Raw genomic sequence first — 17,068 nt, forward strand, 5'->3', positions numbered from 1 at the left:
AGACCCTATAAGGCCTGGGAGCTGAGAGCCCAGCTGCCGGCTGCACCGCCTGTCACTCCAAGGGACCCCCACACGGTCCAGGTGAGCAATGCCAGGGGTGAGGCCGGCCTCTGGGCAGGAGCTGGGGAACTGCTCGGGGTTATGGGTGTCGGGCAGGAGGCCCGGGAGCCCCCATTCATGCCCCTCCCCCATCTCTACCTCCTTCCAGCTGCCTAGAGGGTTACCATGTCTGCTCGAGATGGAGGCCAGGATCCCCCCAAACCCAAGGGCAAGGTGAGGGCAGGTGTGGGAGGGAACTACCCCAGCTGGGCCCTGAGAAGCCCCCAGAACCTTAGGGAAGTGACCTCCATAGTCCTGGGGTCTGAAGGGGCTTCCCAGGTCGGTTGGGAGGGCTCTGAGAGCCACCAGGCCAGTCTTCCATCTGGTCCCCAGCTGGAGGGTGAGGGGTGGAAGGATGCACTCAAACCTCAGTTCTTCCCCTGCTATGTGACCCTGGGCCAGCATTGGCCCCTCTCTGAGCCTCAGTTTCCCCATCTGTGAGATGTGAGCCCTGAAAGGAAAATGTCTTTAGAGACCCGGAGGATTATTTCCTCTGTCCCTGGGAGATAGACTGAACCTGCCCATTGCTCAGGTGAGGAAACTGAGGCTCAGAGTGGCTGGGACACTTTCCTGAGGTCACCCAGGAGCAAGGGTCCGGGGTGGTCTGGGAACCCAGGGCTGTCTGATGTGCCCCTTGCCCCACCCAACCACACCTGGCTCTGCTCACACACACCCCACCCCACGTAGACCCTGGGCAGCTTCTTTGGGTCCCTGCCTGGCTTCAGTGCTGCCCGGAACCTGGTGGCCAACGCCCACAGCTCAGCAAGAGAGGCCCGGCCAGCTGCCGAGCCTGCAGGTGCTTCAGCCGAGGAGGCCGCCAAGCCCCAGGCTCAGGGTGAGTGGACAGCTCCATGGGTGAGGTGGGGGCTCAGGAGGTGGACCCCAGAAGGGACTTCTGCTGAACTTGGGGGCGCTTCTTATGTGCCTGTGATGCCTTGATAGACCCTGTGAGGCTGGCATGCTCATTTAGTGCCAAGTGGGGACTCAGGGCATCAGTATGAGTGACCTGAGGGGGCATAAGTCAGCCAGAATAGGGGCATAGACACAGCCGTGCTCTCATATTCTCAACGCCCCCTCCACCTTCCATCACGCCATTTCTGATGTACTGTGGATGTTCCACGGGTCTAAGCTTATCTGAGATTTTGATCCTGGTTCCAGAGAGGGACAGCAGCTTCCCTGGGGTCACACAGCCTCCAGTTGCTCAGACAGAATGCTCGGGGCAGCCCTAGCCCCAGGGCCCGAAGAGGGGCTGGAGCAGGGGAGTGCAGGCTGAGGTGGCAGCTCTGGGCCCAGAGCCCCAAGCAGCTGACTTCTGCTCTGTATATCCAGGCTGGGCAGGCAGCTGCCAGCTGTAGTCAGGCGTGGCAAGGCAGGGCTCCAACTCCTTTCCCTGCGACCGCCCCCCCCCCATCGATGGGCGTTCAGCACCCAGGACCCCATCAGAGAGAACTCTAGGGAACCCCTGTGCCAGGAAGCCAGTCCTATGGGTTGAGGGAGCCCCCAGTGAGACCAGTGACTGAGCTAGGCCCATGGTCATGGATGTCACCTTCTGTTGTCCCCGGCAGGGCAGCTGGGACATTCCTGACCTTTCAGGCTGTGCCCGCTGATTGTGCAATGGGCTCCAGGGTGGCTGATGCTAGCCCATGTCCCTCCCTGGGTTGCCTCACTGGCTCTTGTCCCCCCAGCGCCCGCTGACCCGGAGCAGACGGCCAGGGGGTTAGAGAAGACGCTGCTGCCTTCAGACAAGGTGAGAGGGGCTAGCAGAGCCTGGTCTGATGGCCTTGCCTCCCTCTTGGGTACCTCTTCCCAGGATGTTTTGGTTCCTGCCATCTGGAGGGTTGTCATAGGCCAAGGAAAAAGCAGACACCCCTGTGTGTACCGCTGTTGGGTGACAGGCCAGTCTTCTCCTTGGAGCCTCTATTTCTGCATCTGAGAAATGGATGCAGTACTCCCTGGCACCATCCAGTCTACAGACACCCCACTCCCTGCCAACTCCCACCTTGGTGCTGTACCTAGCACAATATGACCAAAACAGGGGCAATGCACTCACCACATGTCAGGCTCTGGCCTAAGTGCTTTACACGTGCTGTTTAATAGTTAATCCTCCCCACTGCAACAGGGAGGGAGCAATAGTACCCCACATAAAAGCTGAAGCACAGAGAAGCCAAGCCATTTGTCAAAAGTCACACAGGAAGAAAAGGTAGCTTGGGATGTGAACCTTGGGCAGTCAGAAGCTGAACAATGGCCAACACTGCATCCACCCTCGGTCCTGGATGAATGGGAACCGCCCAGGTATCCTTGTCCCCAAGGTCAGCGCAAGCAGAGTGGCTGATGTAAGACCACTGAGGGCCACAGCAGGGTGGAGAGCTCCAATCCAACCCTTGCGCTCAGCACACACCGCACTCTAGAGTCTTCTTTTATTCCCCTGTGCCCTCAGCTTGGCCACATCTGAGCTCTTCGGAGGGCAAAGTACTGCTTGGTTTGTCCTCTGGGCCAAATTAAAGCAGACTCTGGCAGCTTAGGGCCCCTCTACCCATTTCTTCACTCCTCCCCCTCCATCCCTCTTCACTTCCATTAATGGAGCGTCTGCTACCTGCAAAGTTGGTCAGGGACCTTGACTCCTTTTTTTTTAACCAGTCTTTGAAGGAGGTGCTGTCTTAATCACCATTTCCGATGAGGCTCAGAGCAGGGGGTGTGGCTTGCCAGAGGTCACACAGCAAGTATAGGAGAGAGCTGGGATTTGAACCCAGGTCTCTGTGGGCACAGTACCCACTTGAGAGGACGTTGGGCAGAAGGGCAGGTGGTGAGACTATTTCAGGGTTTCTCAACTTCGCTATCATGGCCAATTCAGAGTCAGATCATCCTCGGTTGGGGGCTGTCCTGGGCATTGTGGGGTGTTTAGCAGCATTCCTGACACCCACCCACTCTATGCTAGGAGCATGCTCTCTCTGAAGTCATGACTACCACAGATGTCCCGAGACACTGCCCAGTGTTAGGATCACCGGGGCAGGATCACTCAGGTCTAGGAACACCTGAATTGGAAACAGCACACTCCTGGTTGAAGTTGAGTGGTAGCCATCTTGAGGCCATCACAACCCTTCAGCAGTTTGGAAGAACTAGCAGAAACTGCCCTGTGCTATCGGGTTTCCCTGGTGGCTCAGTGGCAAAGAATCTTCCCTGCCAATGCAGACTAGGGTTCGATCCCTGATTCGGGAAGATCCCACATGCCTTGGAGCAACTGAGGCCATATTCCACAATTACTGAGCCTGTGCTCTAAAGCCCGTGCTCCGCAACAAGAGAAGCCACCGCAAGAAGCCCACACCACAGCTAGAATGTAGACTCCACTTGCCACAACTAGAGAAAAACCCACTCAGTGACAAAGACCCAGCACAGCCAAAAACAAATAAATTTAAAAAAAATGACATACCAAGTTATCAACTTGGTTCCTATGGCTCAGATCCAATACTTGGCCCTGTACTTTTCTGGTTATTACTTTAAAAAATAATATTTATTTGGCTGCCCCAGGTCTTAGTTGCTGCACAAGGGATCTTTGATCTTTGTTGTAGCATGGGGGATCTAGTTCCCTGATCAAGGGTCCAACCTGGGCCATCTGCATTGGGAGTGCAGAGTCTTAGCCACTGGACCACAAGGGAAATCCCCAGTTATCACTTTTCTAAACGTGGATCCCCTTCTTTCACTTGAATATATTCATGTTAACAAGCATTTATTTGGTCACCTCAAATTTCTCCCTGTGATGGAGACACCAGGCTCAAAATTTGATGTAAACTGAGATTAGGCAAGATGAACAAAACATGTAATTCTAAGACTTGCTGAGCCCAGGCTAAGGGATACTGGGCACAGAGGGTGCTGGGGCGTAGCTGTCAACAGTCAGGGTCTGCCACATCTGGGCACCACGTGGCCCTGTGATGGAGCCTGAGGGACTGTGTCCTGGGAGCCAGGGTAGGTGGTATGTCAGGGTGAGAGGTGAGCTGGCCGGGTCTCCAGGGAGCAGGTCCCACTCCCCAGGGCATGTCAAGAACTGGGGGGAGGAGGAGATCTGGGGTTGGGGGGAGAGGTGTCTTTCAACTCTCTGCTTCATCACGAGTCTCTCGCCTCATCAGATGATCTCCGGGGCAAAGGACCTGGTGTCCTCCCAGATGGCCAGGACCAAGGATGCTCTCACCACAGGGATGGCTAGTATCGTGGACACGGCTAAAGGTGTGGTCCAGGGAGGCCTAGGGATGACCCAATCCACGCTGACAGTCACCAAGGATGCTGTGGCCAGTGGGGCAACTGGGGCAGTGGATGTGGCCAAAGGGGCCCTACAGACTGGCATGGACACCGCCAAGACAGTAGTAACAGGCACCAAAGATGTAGTGTCCACTGGGCTCACTGGAGCAGTGAGCATGGCCAAGGGCACAGTCCAGACTGGCATGGACACCACCAAAACCGTCCTGACTGGCACCAAAGACACCGTGTCCACTGGGCTCACTGGAGCAGTGAGCATGGCCAAGGGCACAGTCCAGACTGGCATGGACACCACCAAGACTGTCTTGACTGGCACCACAGATGTTGTCTCCACTGGGCTCACTGGAGCCATGGGTATAGCCAAGGGGGCTGTTCAGACTGGCATGGACACCACCAAGACCGTCCTAACTGGCACCAAAGACACCGTGTCCACTGGGCTCACTGCTGCAGTGAATATGGCCAAGGGCACAGTCCAGACTGGCATGGACACCACCAAGACCGTCCTGACTGGCACCAAAGACACTGTGTCCACTGGGCTCACTGGGGCCATGAGTGTGGCCAAAGGGGTTGTCCAGACTGGCATGGACACCACCAAGACTGTCCTGACTGGCACCAAAGACACCGTGTCCACTGGGCTCACTGGAGCAGTGAGCATGGCCAAGGGCACAGTCCAGACTGGCATGGACACCACCAAGACTGTCCTGACTGGCACCAAAGACACCGTGTCCACTGGGCTCACTGGAGCAGTGAGCATGGCCAAGGGCACAGTCCAGACTGGCATGGACACCACCAAGACTGTCTTGACTGGCACCAAAGACACTGTGTCCACTGGGCTCACTGGGGCCATGAGTGTGGCCAAAGGGGTTGTCCAGACTGGCATGGACACCACCAAGACTGTCCTGACTGGCACCAAAGACACTGTGTCCACTGGGCTCACTGGAGCAGTGAGCATGGCCAAGGGCACAGTCCAGACTGGCATGGACACCACCAAGACTGTCTTGACTGGCACCAAAGACACTGTGTCCACTGGGCTCACTGGGGCCATGAGTGTGGCCAAAGGGGTTGTCCAGACTGGCATGGACACCACCAAGACTGTCCTGACTGGCACCAAAGACACCGTGTCCACTGGGCTCACTGGAGCAGTGAGCATGGCCAAAGGGGTTGTCCAGACTGGCATGGACACCACCAAGACTGTCCTGACTGGCACCAAAGACACCGTGTCCACTGGGCTCACTGCTGCAGTGAACATGGCCAAGGGCACAGTCCAGACTGGCATGGACACCACCAAGACCGTCCTGACTGGCACCAAAGACACCGTGTCCACTGGGCTCACTGGAGCAGTGAGCATGGCCAAGGACACAGTCCAGACTGGCATGGACACCACCAAGACCGTCCTGACTGGCACCAAAGACACCGTGTCCACTGGGCTCACTGGGGCCATGCGTGTGGCCAAGGGGGTTGTCCAGACTGGCATGGACACCACCAAGACTGTCCTGACTGGCACCAAAGACACTGTGTCCACTGGGCTCACTGGAGCAGTGAGCATGGCCAAGGACACAGTCCAGACTGGCATGGACACCACCAAGACTGTCTTGACTGGCACCAAAGACACTGTGTCCACTGGGCTCACTGGGGCCATGAGTGTGGCCAAAGGGGTTGTCCAGACTGGCATGGACACCACCAAGACTGTCCTGACTGGCACCAAAGACACCGTGTCCACTGGGCTCACTGGAGCAGTGAGCATGGCCAAGGGCACAGTCCAGACTGGCATGGACACCACCAAGACTGTCCTGACTGGTACCAAAGACACCGTGTCCACTGGGCTCACTGCTGCAGTGAACATGGCCAAGGGCACAGTCCAGACTGGCATGGACACCACCAAGACCGTCCTGACTGGCACCAAAGACACCGTGTCCACTGGGCTCACTGGAGCAGTGAGCATGGCCAAGGACACAGTCCAGACTGGCATGGACACCACCAAGACCGTCCTGACTGGCACCAAAGACACCGTGTCCACTGGGCTCACTGGGGCCATGCGTGTGGCCAAGGGGGTTGTCCAGACTGGCATGGACACCACCAAGACTGTCCTGACTGGCACCAAAGACACTGTGTCCACTGGGCTCACTGGAGCAGTGAGCATGGCCAAGGGCACAGTCCAGACTGGCATGGACACCACCAAGACTGTCTTGACTGGCACCAAAGACACTGTGTCCACTGGGCTCACTGGGGCCATGAGTGTGGCCAAAGGGGTTGTCCAGACTGGCATGGACACCACCAAGACTGTCCTGACTGGCACCAAAGACACTGTGTCCACTGGGCTCACTGGAGCAGTGAGCATGGCCAAGGGCACAGTCCAGACTGGCATGGACACCACCAAGACTGTCCTGACTGGCACCAAAGATGTTCTGTCTACTTCAATTACTGGGGCAATGGGAGTGGCCAAGGGGGCTGTTCAGGTTGGCATGGACACCACCAAGTCCATCTTGACTGGCACCAAAGATGTTCTGTCTACTTCAATCACTGGAGCAATGGATGTGGGCAAGGAGGCCATCCAGACTGGCATGGACACTACCATGACCATCTTGACTGGCACCAAAGGTGCCATGTCCTCTGGGCTCAGCAGCGTAGGGCATGTGGCCCAAGAAGGTATGCACACTGGGGTGGGGATCACCCCAAACCTGTTACCTGATTCCAAGGCTGCCACCTCAGTTGGACTTGCCAGTTCCAGGGCCCCAGATGAAGGAGAACAAACCATCCCAAGCCCCACTCAGGCTCAGCACAGCGACCACGGACCTCTGTCAACTGAGGCCATGTTCAGCCAAGAGGCCACCCTGGGCAAGGTGGATGCTGCTCCCGGGGCCACCGCTCATGGCCAGGAAGGAGCCCAGGGCTTTGGAGCGCTCCGGGATGAGCTGGAGGAGCTGGGAGAGATCTTCCAGCCCATGAGCGCCGAGGAACAAGGTAAGGACAGCCCAGTCCCAGCTCCCAGGGCCACCGTTGTCTGTACACCCCCAGGCCCCTGGTACCCGAGGGGCCTCTCGTGAGGACTGAGCAACCCTGTCTTCCCTTTCAGCTCAGCTGGCTGCTACCCAGCCCAGGCGGAGGGAGATCACGGCCGACCAAGGCAGCTACTTCGTGCGTCTGGGTGACGTGGCCCCCAGCTTCCGCCAGCGGGCTTTCGAGCATGCCCTCAGCCACCTGCAGCACAGCGAGTTCCAGGCACGGGATGCGCTGGCCCAGCTTGAGGATGCCTTCAGGGAGGTAAGCGCCTTGCCTCTTCCCAGGCATGGTCCTCAGCTTCGGGCTGGGGAGTGGACGGACACGGACTGAGCACCCAGTACGTGCCCATCACCCACTTGGTCACGGGCCTACTCTCAAGGAGCTTGCCTCTCGGGAGGGGTGGGGGAGATGGGCATGTGACCCAACACTTGCAGCCAACGAGGCTGCACAGGAGACATGACAGGCATGCAGAAATGCGCAGCAGGGCTGGGACATGTCCGTTTGGGTCACATCCTGTGCAAAGTTGGGATGACAAGGACAGACAGTGGCCTGAGAACAAGCTAGGTGTGTTCTGAGGAGGAGAAGGGTGCCTAGGGTAGGGAGGGTAAAGTGAAGGCAGGGAGGGACAGGGTAGAAGGCCCATGCAATCTGGATGGAGTTCAGTGATGCAAGAAAGGGGGCCCAATCAAGGGTGACTGTTTTAAATTTGGCATTGTTGCTGCCAGCAGCCTGTCTCTAGTTGTGGTGTTCAGGCTCCTCACTGTGGCAGCTTCTCTTGTTGCAGAGCGCAGGCTCAGCAGTTGCAGCCTGTGGGCTCCAGAGCCTGGTCTCATTAGTTGTAGCGCACAGGCTTAGTTGCTCCAAGGCGTGTGGCATCTTCCAGGGTCAGGGATTGAACCTGTGTCCCCTGCATTGGCAGGCAGATTCTTAACCACTGGACCACCAGTGAAGTTCCTTGAAGGTGACATGAATGCCCCTGTGGAGACAGGCACCAGCCAGCAGGGTCGTGCTCCCTCACCGGTTCCACTCACTCCCCAGCCCAGGCTTTCTCCCCCACATCACTGCCAACACTCACGCCAATTCCTCATGGGCGGTGGGGCTGACCTGCTGTGGTAGAAGTTCAGTGGCATCCAGTCCATGGTTGATGCAGACGGTGATGGAGCCCCAGCTCTGAGGACCTCCAGGTTCCCAAGCTCATGGGTCTTAAATGTTGAGCAGCCCCACCTACTCAGGTAGCAAGGAACCCAGCCCAGCTGTTTGAGTCAGGATCCCTAAGAGGCGCCTGTTTTCAATCGGCACCCAGGGGTCTGGTAAACCACATCTAAGGACCACTGCTCCAGCCCAGAGGGTCTCAACGGGGCAGTCCCGTCCCCAGGGAACACTGGACCAAGCCTGGGAACGTCAGTGGCAGTCACTCGGCAGGACTCTTGGCATTGAGTGGGTGGAGGCAAGGGAGGCTGCTCCATACCCCACAATGCCCAGGACTGCAAAGTGAAGATGGCCTGATCCAACAGAGGCTTTATTGAGGTGGATCGCTCTGGCTCCTGTGGGGAGGACTGGCCACAGGGGTCCAGGAATGGAGATGAGAGATGAGAGAGGTTTGAGGAGCTGGGTTCTAGATGTGTTTTCAGAGCAGTGCATCCAGGTTAGACACAGGAAGTGAGAGAGCCAAGACCCTTTAAGGCCTTGGAGACTTTCAGCAGGAGACACTTGGAATTGCTCTGGGTAGGTGGGTGATGGACATTATGGCCTAGTCTTTGACAGGGTAACCTGCAGATGAGCAGGAGCCCCCTGATGGAGTCAACTGCTGGGGCGAGGGCTGGGAGGGGGAGGGAAAGTTGAAGTGCATATTTGGTCCACTTGCTGACGTCTCAGGATGACAAGAAAGATAAGTCAATGGGGGTGGGGGGTTCCTATGCACCCAGGACCCAAAATACAAGGAGGAAATAGTCATGACAGAGCTCCAGACCAAGAGGGGAAATCAACACAGAAATTTCCTAACTGGACAGTGATAGCCTCTGAGGAGGGAAACAGAGATCTGATGGAGAGGACCTGGGGCCCCCGCACTGGGCCAGAGGAAACACATTCCAGGCTGAGTGGGTGGCATGTGCAAAGGCCCTGGGGCAGCAGCACGCTGGACATGCTCAGGGACAAGGGCCAGTGTGGCCGGAACAGAGCACCATGGGAGGTTAGCAGGAGGGGAGGTCACAGGCGCCTGGAGCTGGCCAGGCAGCCATGGTGAGAAGCTTGGTTCCAAGGCCTCTGGGAGATGTTGGGGGTGGTCAGGGGGTGCTGCTGAGCTGGGGTGATGGTGCCGCTGCCATCCTGCTCTCTGAGCGCCTCATAACCTCACAAGGCACCAGGATTATTGCCTCTTGACGCACCACCCTCTGGCTCCAAAGCGTTCCCCCACGCCACGGGAAAGGTGGACGTGAGATGCTGGGCCGGGAAAGGGCACCCTGAGTGTGTCAGAGGGGATCCCCGCTGAGAAGCCATCACGTTTGTGCTGGGCTCTTGTTTTCCTAGATCGAGGAGGCCCAGCAGGCTCCAGTCAGGGATGTGAGCAGCCAACCAGAGGAAGCCGCTGCTGGGGAGGTGAGTGCCTATCAGTGAGGGGCTGGCGGGCCCGCCCCTTGCCTCCAGCCCCACTCACCTCACTCCTTCTGTGCACAGGTGCCGGCCACTGGGGCTCTGTCCAGGGCCTGCAACCTCGTCCAGCAGCTCCATGTGGCCTACAGCCGCCTGGCCTCCGGCCTCCAGGGCCTCCCCACGGAGCTTCAGTGGCAGCTCCAGCAGGCGCGGCACAGCATCTGTGAGCTCTATGGCATGGTCTCCTCGGCCACCACAGTGGCAGAGCTGCCAGTCAAGCGGCTGGCTGAGAGCCGCCAGGGTGTGGGCCAGGCGTGGCAGGGCCTGGAGCAGGTGCTGCGGAGCGTGCAGCAAGGCCCTCCGCTTGGCTGGCTGGTGGGGCCCTTCACCCTGCCCGCTGACGGGCAGCTGCTGTAGGAGCCCCTCCCCTGCCCAGAACCAGCTCCAAGCCCCCAAAGCTCTGGGTCCTGGAGTTCCACCACACCATGCACCTGGCGCCAGGCCTGTCTGTACCGCCCACCTGCCTCCCTGAGCACGAGCTCGGCTGGTCCTTATGGCTGAGGAACCCCAGGCAGCTAAGACCCCTGGTGGTGGGCGTTAGCCTGAAGATCTCAAGCAAGCGCTCAAGAAAGGGTATGGTGCCTGCCCAGAAAGTTCTCCACTCTGCATCCCGACCAGGGCCATTTTATCTTTTATAAACTCTGGGGGCCTTCCACCCCAGCTGCGGTCCTCTAGCCACCAGTTAGCAGGCAGCCCTGCTCCTCCGTCCTTGTTCTGAAAGCACACGTCCAGCAGCTAACAGCGCACACCCCCAAATATACCAGAATGCCGTTGGCCCGGGGCAGGTGGGCTCCCACTGCCTCTGCTGACCCTGCCGCCTCCACTGACCTTTGGGGGAGGTCAAGGGGCTTTGTGAAGGCAAAGCTGAAGCAACTGCTGCAACTGAGGGCCAGATGGTGCAGGTGGTGGGGGGGAGAGAGTACATGTCCCCTCCTGACGCAGCCTACCCGCCAACAGCACCCCGGGTCACGGCTGATCACAGGGGTCCAGAGCTGATGGTCTGAGGCCCTGGGCCCAGAAGCTGCCGATGAAGGAACAAAGGGAGGGAACCCAGGGAGCACATGACAGAAGGTGCTCGAGGGACTTCCCTTGAGGTCCCACAGTTTAGGTCTCCAGGCTTTCACTGCTGATGGTATGGGTTCGACCCCTGGACAGGGAACTAATCGACCCCTGGACAGGGAACTAAGACCCCACAAGCTACGTGGTGTGGCCAACCCCCCACCCACAGAACAAAAGCATGTTTGACGTGTGTTCAGGTCCTGGTCACATGCTCCAGGCTGGAGGCTAGGGGTTGGGTTGGCAGCCACTGGACAGGCTTCCTTTCCAGCCATGCTTTCCTTGAGTCCTCAAGGCACCCTAGGAGGTGGGCTGCACACGGGAAGGTGGGGCCATGGAGGTCCAGTCCCCCCGATCCTGCTCCCCGGGGCCCAGGAGATGCTGGGAGAGCTGCTGACTGCCAGTAGCCTAAGCCTCGTCAAGCGCCCGCTTTGCAGAGCCCATCACACCTGCATCCCCCCAGCTGGCCACCTCCCTGACAGAGGGCTCGAGATGGCCCCTCTTCTCAGAAATGATCGAGTGCTCTGAGCCCCGGACAAATGCTCCAGCTGTCCCCAGAGGATCACCACGTCTTGGGGAGCTGGCTGAGGCAGGACACTGGGACCAGTCTGGGACCTTCCCCAAGCCTTTCTTGCCTTTTTGCCCATCCCATATGGCCATCAGAGGGGGTGACGCTGGAAACGGTGGTTCACAGAATCTGAGTTCAGCAACAGTCTTAAGTCCAGTCAAACCACAGTGGGGGTGCCAGGCCCAGAGAGCAGAGCCATGCTCTGGGCGCTAACCCACCAGGACAGAGAGGCTGGGCCACCAGCAGGACACACAACAGAGGTGACTGTTTATAGACACCTGCCCTGTGTAGGTGCTTGGGTGGGCCACACATACACAGACACACCACACACACAGACCAACCACTATCCCCTTCCCTGGTCTAGAGAAGCATGCACACACACCACCCACCACCCATTACCCCTTCCCCTGGTCTAGAGAAACACACACACACACACATATACACACACACCACCCACTACCCCCTTCCCTGGTCTAGAGACACACACACACACACACACACACACACACACACACCCACACCCTTCCCTGGTCTAGAGACACGCACACACACACACCACCCACTACCCCCTTCCCTGGTCTAGACACACACACACACACACACACACCCTTCCCTGGTCTAGAGACACGCACACACACACACCCACACACACCCTTCCCTGGTCTAGAGACACAGACACAGACACACACACAGACACACACACCCTTCCCTGGTCTAGAGACACGCACACACACACACCACCCACTACCCCCTTCCCTGGTCTAGAGACACACACACACACACACCCACACACACACCCACACCCTTCCCTGGTCTAGAGACACACACACACACACACACACACACACACACACACCTACCCCTTCCCTGGTCTAGAGAAGCGCGCACACACACACACACACACACACACACACTACCCCCTTCCCTGGTCTAGAGAAGCGCACACACACACAAACACATCACCCACTACCCTCTTCCCTGGTCTAGACACACACACACACCGACACACACACACACACACACACACTACCCCCTTCCCTGGTCTAGAGAAGCTCAGAATGGAGATGCCACTCAGCCCACGTCCACAGAGAGGCCTGCTACACACACACACACACACACACACACACCCCTACCCCTTCCCTGGTCTAGAGAAGCGCACACACACACACACACTACCCCCTTCCCTGGTCTAGAGAAGCTCAGAATGGAGATGCCACTCGGCCCACGTCCACAGAGAGGCCTGCTCCCCAGGCCTTCACCCTCCGAATGTCAAGGACAACAGCCTGCAGCACCCCTCCTGGTATTTCGGGAAAGACCTCGCTCACCCCATCTCCCTGCCCCTCATCAGCCCTGCAGGGCCATGGGCACCATCAGAACCAAGTTCACATTCGCAACTAACAGTGACCTTGTGCTTTAAAACCCTCTGTCCCCGGACTGGCCCTTGACCACTGCTTAGAAAGCCAAGCCAATAAAAGTGACTTTTTTTTTCATTATAAAAACCCTTTATAGTCATTTCATGTGGGTTGGAAACCACAGAAATTAGGCAAAAAAAAAAAAAAACCCAGGGGGACAAATACAAACGAACAGCACAGCGTCTCCCCAACAGTTCTCTGCTTTCTGGGCACCAGGAAGGAGCCAGGCTGGCCACTGGGCAGCTGCTCAGGACGGCAGGGCCTGGCCGCAGGCTGCCCGGCTCAGCTCTCCTCCTCGTCCAGGGACTCCGAGTCCATCCGCAGCCGCTCTCGGTCCAGCCACTCCTTCCCAGGCCCATCCAGGTCGGGGCCCTCCCTCACGGCGCTGGGGGAGAATGGTAGGGGCAGGGTAAGCAGGCCACCTGTCTGTCTGCCCCCTCCTACAGAGCCCAACTTGCTCCCCTTGTAGCCCCGCCACACATAGGCAGGCACCATTGTTCCCCACGACGGGGGTCAGGAGGAAGCCAGCCCACCCCCCACGCCAAGCCCAGGCTCAGAGCAGCTCTGAGTTCAGAGCTCCCTCCATAGGGCTGGGGGATCAGCATGCGGCACAGAAGTCCCTTTGGCCCAGACCCCACTGAGAGTGGCTCAGACACTGGGGTGCCTTCTCTGGAAATGGGCCCTGCAGCTGGGGTGACACTTACTCATTGTGTAGCAGGTCTTCGGAGGAGCCACCCCCCAGCCCCTCCTCCGAGTTCTGTACTTGCTCTGGCTCCTTGTCCTCGGCGCTCTCCCCTTTCTGGGACGCGGCCTCGCCGTTCACGGGAGCTGAGAGGTCTGTGGGAGAGAGGCTCATGGGTCACGGCAGGGGGCTACCATCGGGGACTCCGCAACCCTGTCTGAAGAGCGTGAGCCACACGCAAATCTCAAGGGCCCTCAACCTGTTTGTCTCTGCTTTCACCGCTCCACCCCCGAGCTACCAGACACACGGGGACAGCAGGCTGTGTGTGGTCCTTCTCTAGCCAGCCCCGACCATGCAGCCTAAAGATGGGAGGGGCTGGTCAACTAACAGCCAGCAACACCAGGGAAAACCCTGCCAAGGCCAGATCCAGAAGACAGGAAAAACATGGCCTCAGTGTTCCTGGGCAGCCTCGGCTCTGCCGACTCCCTGCCGATGCCCACCTGCCAGGCTGCTCCAAGCATCTCACCAGGCCCACCTAACCCCTCCGCTCCCAGAAGGCACGCCCTCCTGGCCCAGCAGCCTCGGCCCTTGCTCCTCTCTGCTCACCCGTGGCCCTCCCTCCTCCCAGACCTCCATGACCGCCTGCTCCAGCAACACTCGCACACCGGGCAGCACACACATGGCCTCTCAGACTACCTGACTCAGGGCAGTGCCTGTGAGCGGCACAGGGGTGTGTGGCCCAAGCGCCGGCCACCTTGTGGACACAGCCAGCCTGCACGGCCAGTGCCAATGGATCATGCCCCCAGGCAGTCTGGGGGGAGCACCGGCCTATGCTCAGAGCCCTGCCAGCCACCCTGGTCCCTCCCTTGAGCTCCTCACCAGTGCTCGCCTCATCCTCCGCCCTCTCTGTGGGGGCCTCCTCTCCAGCCAGCACTTCCTCGGCCTTCTCCGCCTCGGCCCTCTCCTTCTCTGACCCGGTTTTGGTCGCCTTCTGGATGGCCTCGATCTTTGGTCCCAGGACCCGAGACTTGAGCCGGGTGTAGACCTCCGCCGCCTTCTCCATCACTTCCTTGTTAGCCTTGTAGCGGCGGATCTGGCTCACCAAGAGGCCTGGCTCAGAAGGTGCAGCTGCCTCACCCCGGTCCCGACACCCTCCCTCATCACCAACCACCCCTGGCGGTGCCTCCCATGAGCACGGCTTCCTCCTTGCTGACCACAGGCAGCCCAGCTCCCAGAGCAGGCCCATGCTCCCAGCCCCTTCAATCCCTTGGCCCTGCCATACCTTTTTCAACGTGGCCACAACATCCGTGTTCTTCTGAAGGATCTGTGAGGTCACCTGCAGGGTCCCTAGTTCCTCCAAGGCATTCAGACACCTCTTCACATCCTACAAGTGGGGAGAGAAGTCAGCAGCATCAGCATCTAGTTGAAGGGGCTCTTGGGGCCCAAGAGGGTGGGGAGGGAGACCCTGGGGCTCCCCCTTTGGGGGACGGCCAAGTTAAAGGAAGCCCGGAGCCCGGGACAGGGGAAGGACCACGACTCACGTGGCACCACCTGGTGGAGATGCAGAGAACTACGCCCAAGAGGCCAGGCTGGCCCTCATGGAGGGGCACCCACCCTGGGTAGCCTGGTTTTGCCTCAGGGTTCTGAGACCTCTCAGTAAGCTCCAGCAGTCAGAGGATGGGGGACCTAGCCATGACCTCTGTACCCCAAGGAAGGGCTCACCGGATTGTCAACCTTCAGGGCGAACTTGATCTCACTGTGCAGCTTCTGTAGCTTCTCCTCCACGGAGGGCTCTGCAGGTAGGAGAGCAGGCAGCGCCGGGCCTGAGTGGAGTCCCCGCCGACAGGAGCCACTTGCTCTTCCAGGACCACCCCTCGTCCCTCCCGAAGACCCCAGGGTGCAGCCAGCATTGTGCAGCCCCTCACCTTTCTTCTTCTCAACCTTCCGGTCTGGCGGAAACCCTTCTGACCGCTTCCGGGTCCGCTCCACCTTCACAGGCCTGTGGAGAGTCAGCCAAAGTCAGCCAAGCCCTTAGCGGGCCCCTGATCCATGTCCCCACCAGGGACCAGGGCCCACTCGATCCAGTTGAGGGCAGTGCCCGAAGGGACCAGCGAGATCAGTCCTTCCTCCAGGAAGCAGATAACAATTTTTTTTTTCTAAACAGGTGATTAACGGTCAGCGGCTAGTTACATAAACCCCAGTGCATGAGTTACTAGAGGCTCTGATCTGACGCTAGGAAATGGTGGCAGACATGTTACTACAGCTCCAATTCCACGTCCTGCTCGGCAGTCTGGGCTGGGTCATCCTCTGCTGGCTGATCTCGGCATCGTGGGGTAGGAGCAGCCTCTCTGGCCCCCACCCATCAGGTGCGAGGAGTCCCCAGTGTGACAACCACAGGTGCCCCAGATACAGCTTGGTGCCCCGGGGATAGGGTCGCCCAGGGGAAGGCTCCTGCACACCCTGATGGGGTCCTGAGAACCAGATACTTCAACTGCTGCAGTCTCCAAAACTGACTTTGGACCCCAGGGCCCTCCCCTGAGTTGTGGGGACCAGGGGGGCCGTGGGGGGGGCAGCATGGGATCAGACCTGGCTCGTGGCTTTTCCTCAGAACGCCCCCTCTTCTCCTTCTGGCTGGGTCTCCTCGCAGGCTCTGTGCCCTGTGGCTGCAGCTTCTTAGCTGATTTCTTCACCTGCAGCAACCAGGGAACAAAAGGGGCTGGAGCAGCGGGCAAAGATACAGCTCAACACACCCTGCCACCACCTCCACCTGGATGGGAGCTGCGAGACCAGGTGGGATGGACCTCATGTCCAGCCCATCCCCATGCAGAAGCTTCTCAGCCCTGAAAGGACTACCCAGCAGTGGGGGGCCCCACTGCACATTTCTCTGGCTGAGCAGGACACTTCTTATGCCAGGGCACTTGGCCCCCCTACTTTGTGACAAAAAGAGTGCTGGGGAGAGAACAGGGCATTGTTCCCCTCCACCATCCCTAGAGTGGGCTCCTAGGCTCACACCAAAAAGCAGTAGGCCCGGGAGCTCTAATTCCTGGGCTCAGGCTGGCCTGTGAGAGCCATGAGGCGAGGAGCTGACAGTCACAAGAGGCCTCACTGCTCCCTCACTCACCCACGAGCCATCCCCCAACTCAGCAGCCAGAGGGCACCCATGAGCACCCACCCCATCTCTGCTCAGTCTTCCAGGGCTCCCACATAAACAACCAAGTCCTCCAGAAGGCTACCAGGCCCTGCATGAGCTGCCCCATCCCCTGGCTGCCCTCCCTGCTCCCTCTCCCTGGCTCACTCTGCTCCAGACACATGGGTCTCCTCACTGTCTCTCCAGCACACCAGGTGCAGTCCTGC

General features: G+C 58.8%; 2 protein-coding genes across 3 annotated transcripts in view; one reads left to right on the forward strand and one right to left on the reverse strand.

The window, feature by feature from the left end:
• PLIN4 (perilipin 4) lies at window positions 1–13,119 on the forward strand. Its single transcript, XM_027969845.3, has 8 exons — window positions 1–81; window positions 209–273; window positions 787–934; window positions 1,785–1,846; window positions 4,221–7,308; window positions 7,421–7,608; window positions 9,874–9,942; window positions 10,021–13,119. The coding sequence occupies exons 2-8, from the start codon at window positions 226–228 to the stop codon at window positions 10,351–10,353; spliced, it is 3,936 nt and encodes a 1,311-aa protein (XP_027825646.2). The 5' UTR covers window positions 1–81; window positions 209–225; the 3' UTR covers window positions 10,354–13,119.
• HDGFL2 (HDGF like 2) overlaps window positions 13,090–17,068 on the reverse strand; it is a 16,227-nt gene continuing 12,248 nt past the window's right edge. For both annotated transcript variants that reach the window (XM_042250128.2, XM_027969848.3), the window contains exons 10-16: window positions 16,301–16,404; window positions 15,640–15,713; window positions 15,437–15,507; window positions 14,997–15,098; window positions 14,594–14,807; window positions 13,737–13,869; window positions 13,090–13,417 (exon numbers count right to left, since the gene is read on the reverse strand). In XM_042250128.2, coding sequence (XP_042106062.1) covers window positions 13,315–13,417; window positions 13,737–13,869; window positions 14,594–14,807; window positions 14,997–15,098; window positions 15,437–15,507; window positions 15,640–15,713; window positions 16,301–16,404 — 801 coding nt within the window. In that variant the 3' untranslated portion in view covers window positions 13,090–13,314. The remainder of the gene's footprint in view (window positions 13,418–13,736; window positions 13,870–14,593; window positions 14,808–14,996; window positions 15,099–15,436; window positions 15,508–15,639; window positions 15,714–16,300; window positions 16,405–17,068) is intronic.

Source organism: Ovis aries, chromosome 5, assembly GCF_016772045.2.
Source record: "Ovis aries strain OAR_USU_Benz2616 breed Rambouillet chromosome 5, ARS-UI_Ramb_v3.0, whole genome shotgun sequence".
Classification (NCBI taxonomy): domain Eukaryota; kingdom Metazoa; phylum Chordata; class Mammalia; order Artiodactyla; family Bovidae; genus Ovis; species Ovis aries.

Excerpts from the sequence above, each read along its gene's own strand:
- PLIN4 (XM_027969845.3), top strand. The coding sequence starts at position 226 with ATGTCTGCTCGAGATGGAGGCCAGGATCCCCCCAAACCCAAGGGCAAG. Across the intron at positions 935-1,784 it reads CGCCAAGCCCCAGGCTCAGG|CGCCCGCTGACCCGGAGCAG; the intron begins GTGAGTGGACAG and ends TTGTCCCCCCAG. Across the intron at positions 9,943-10,020 it reads AGGAAGCCGCTGCTGGGGAG|GTGCCGGCCACTGGGGCTCT; the intron begins GTGAGTGCCTAT and ends TTCTGTGCACAG.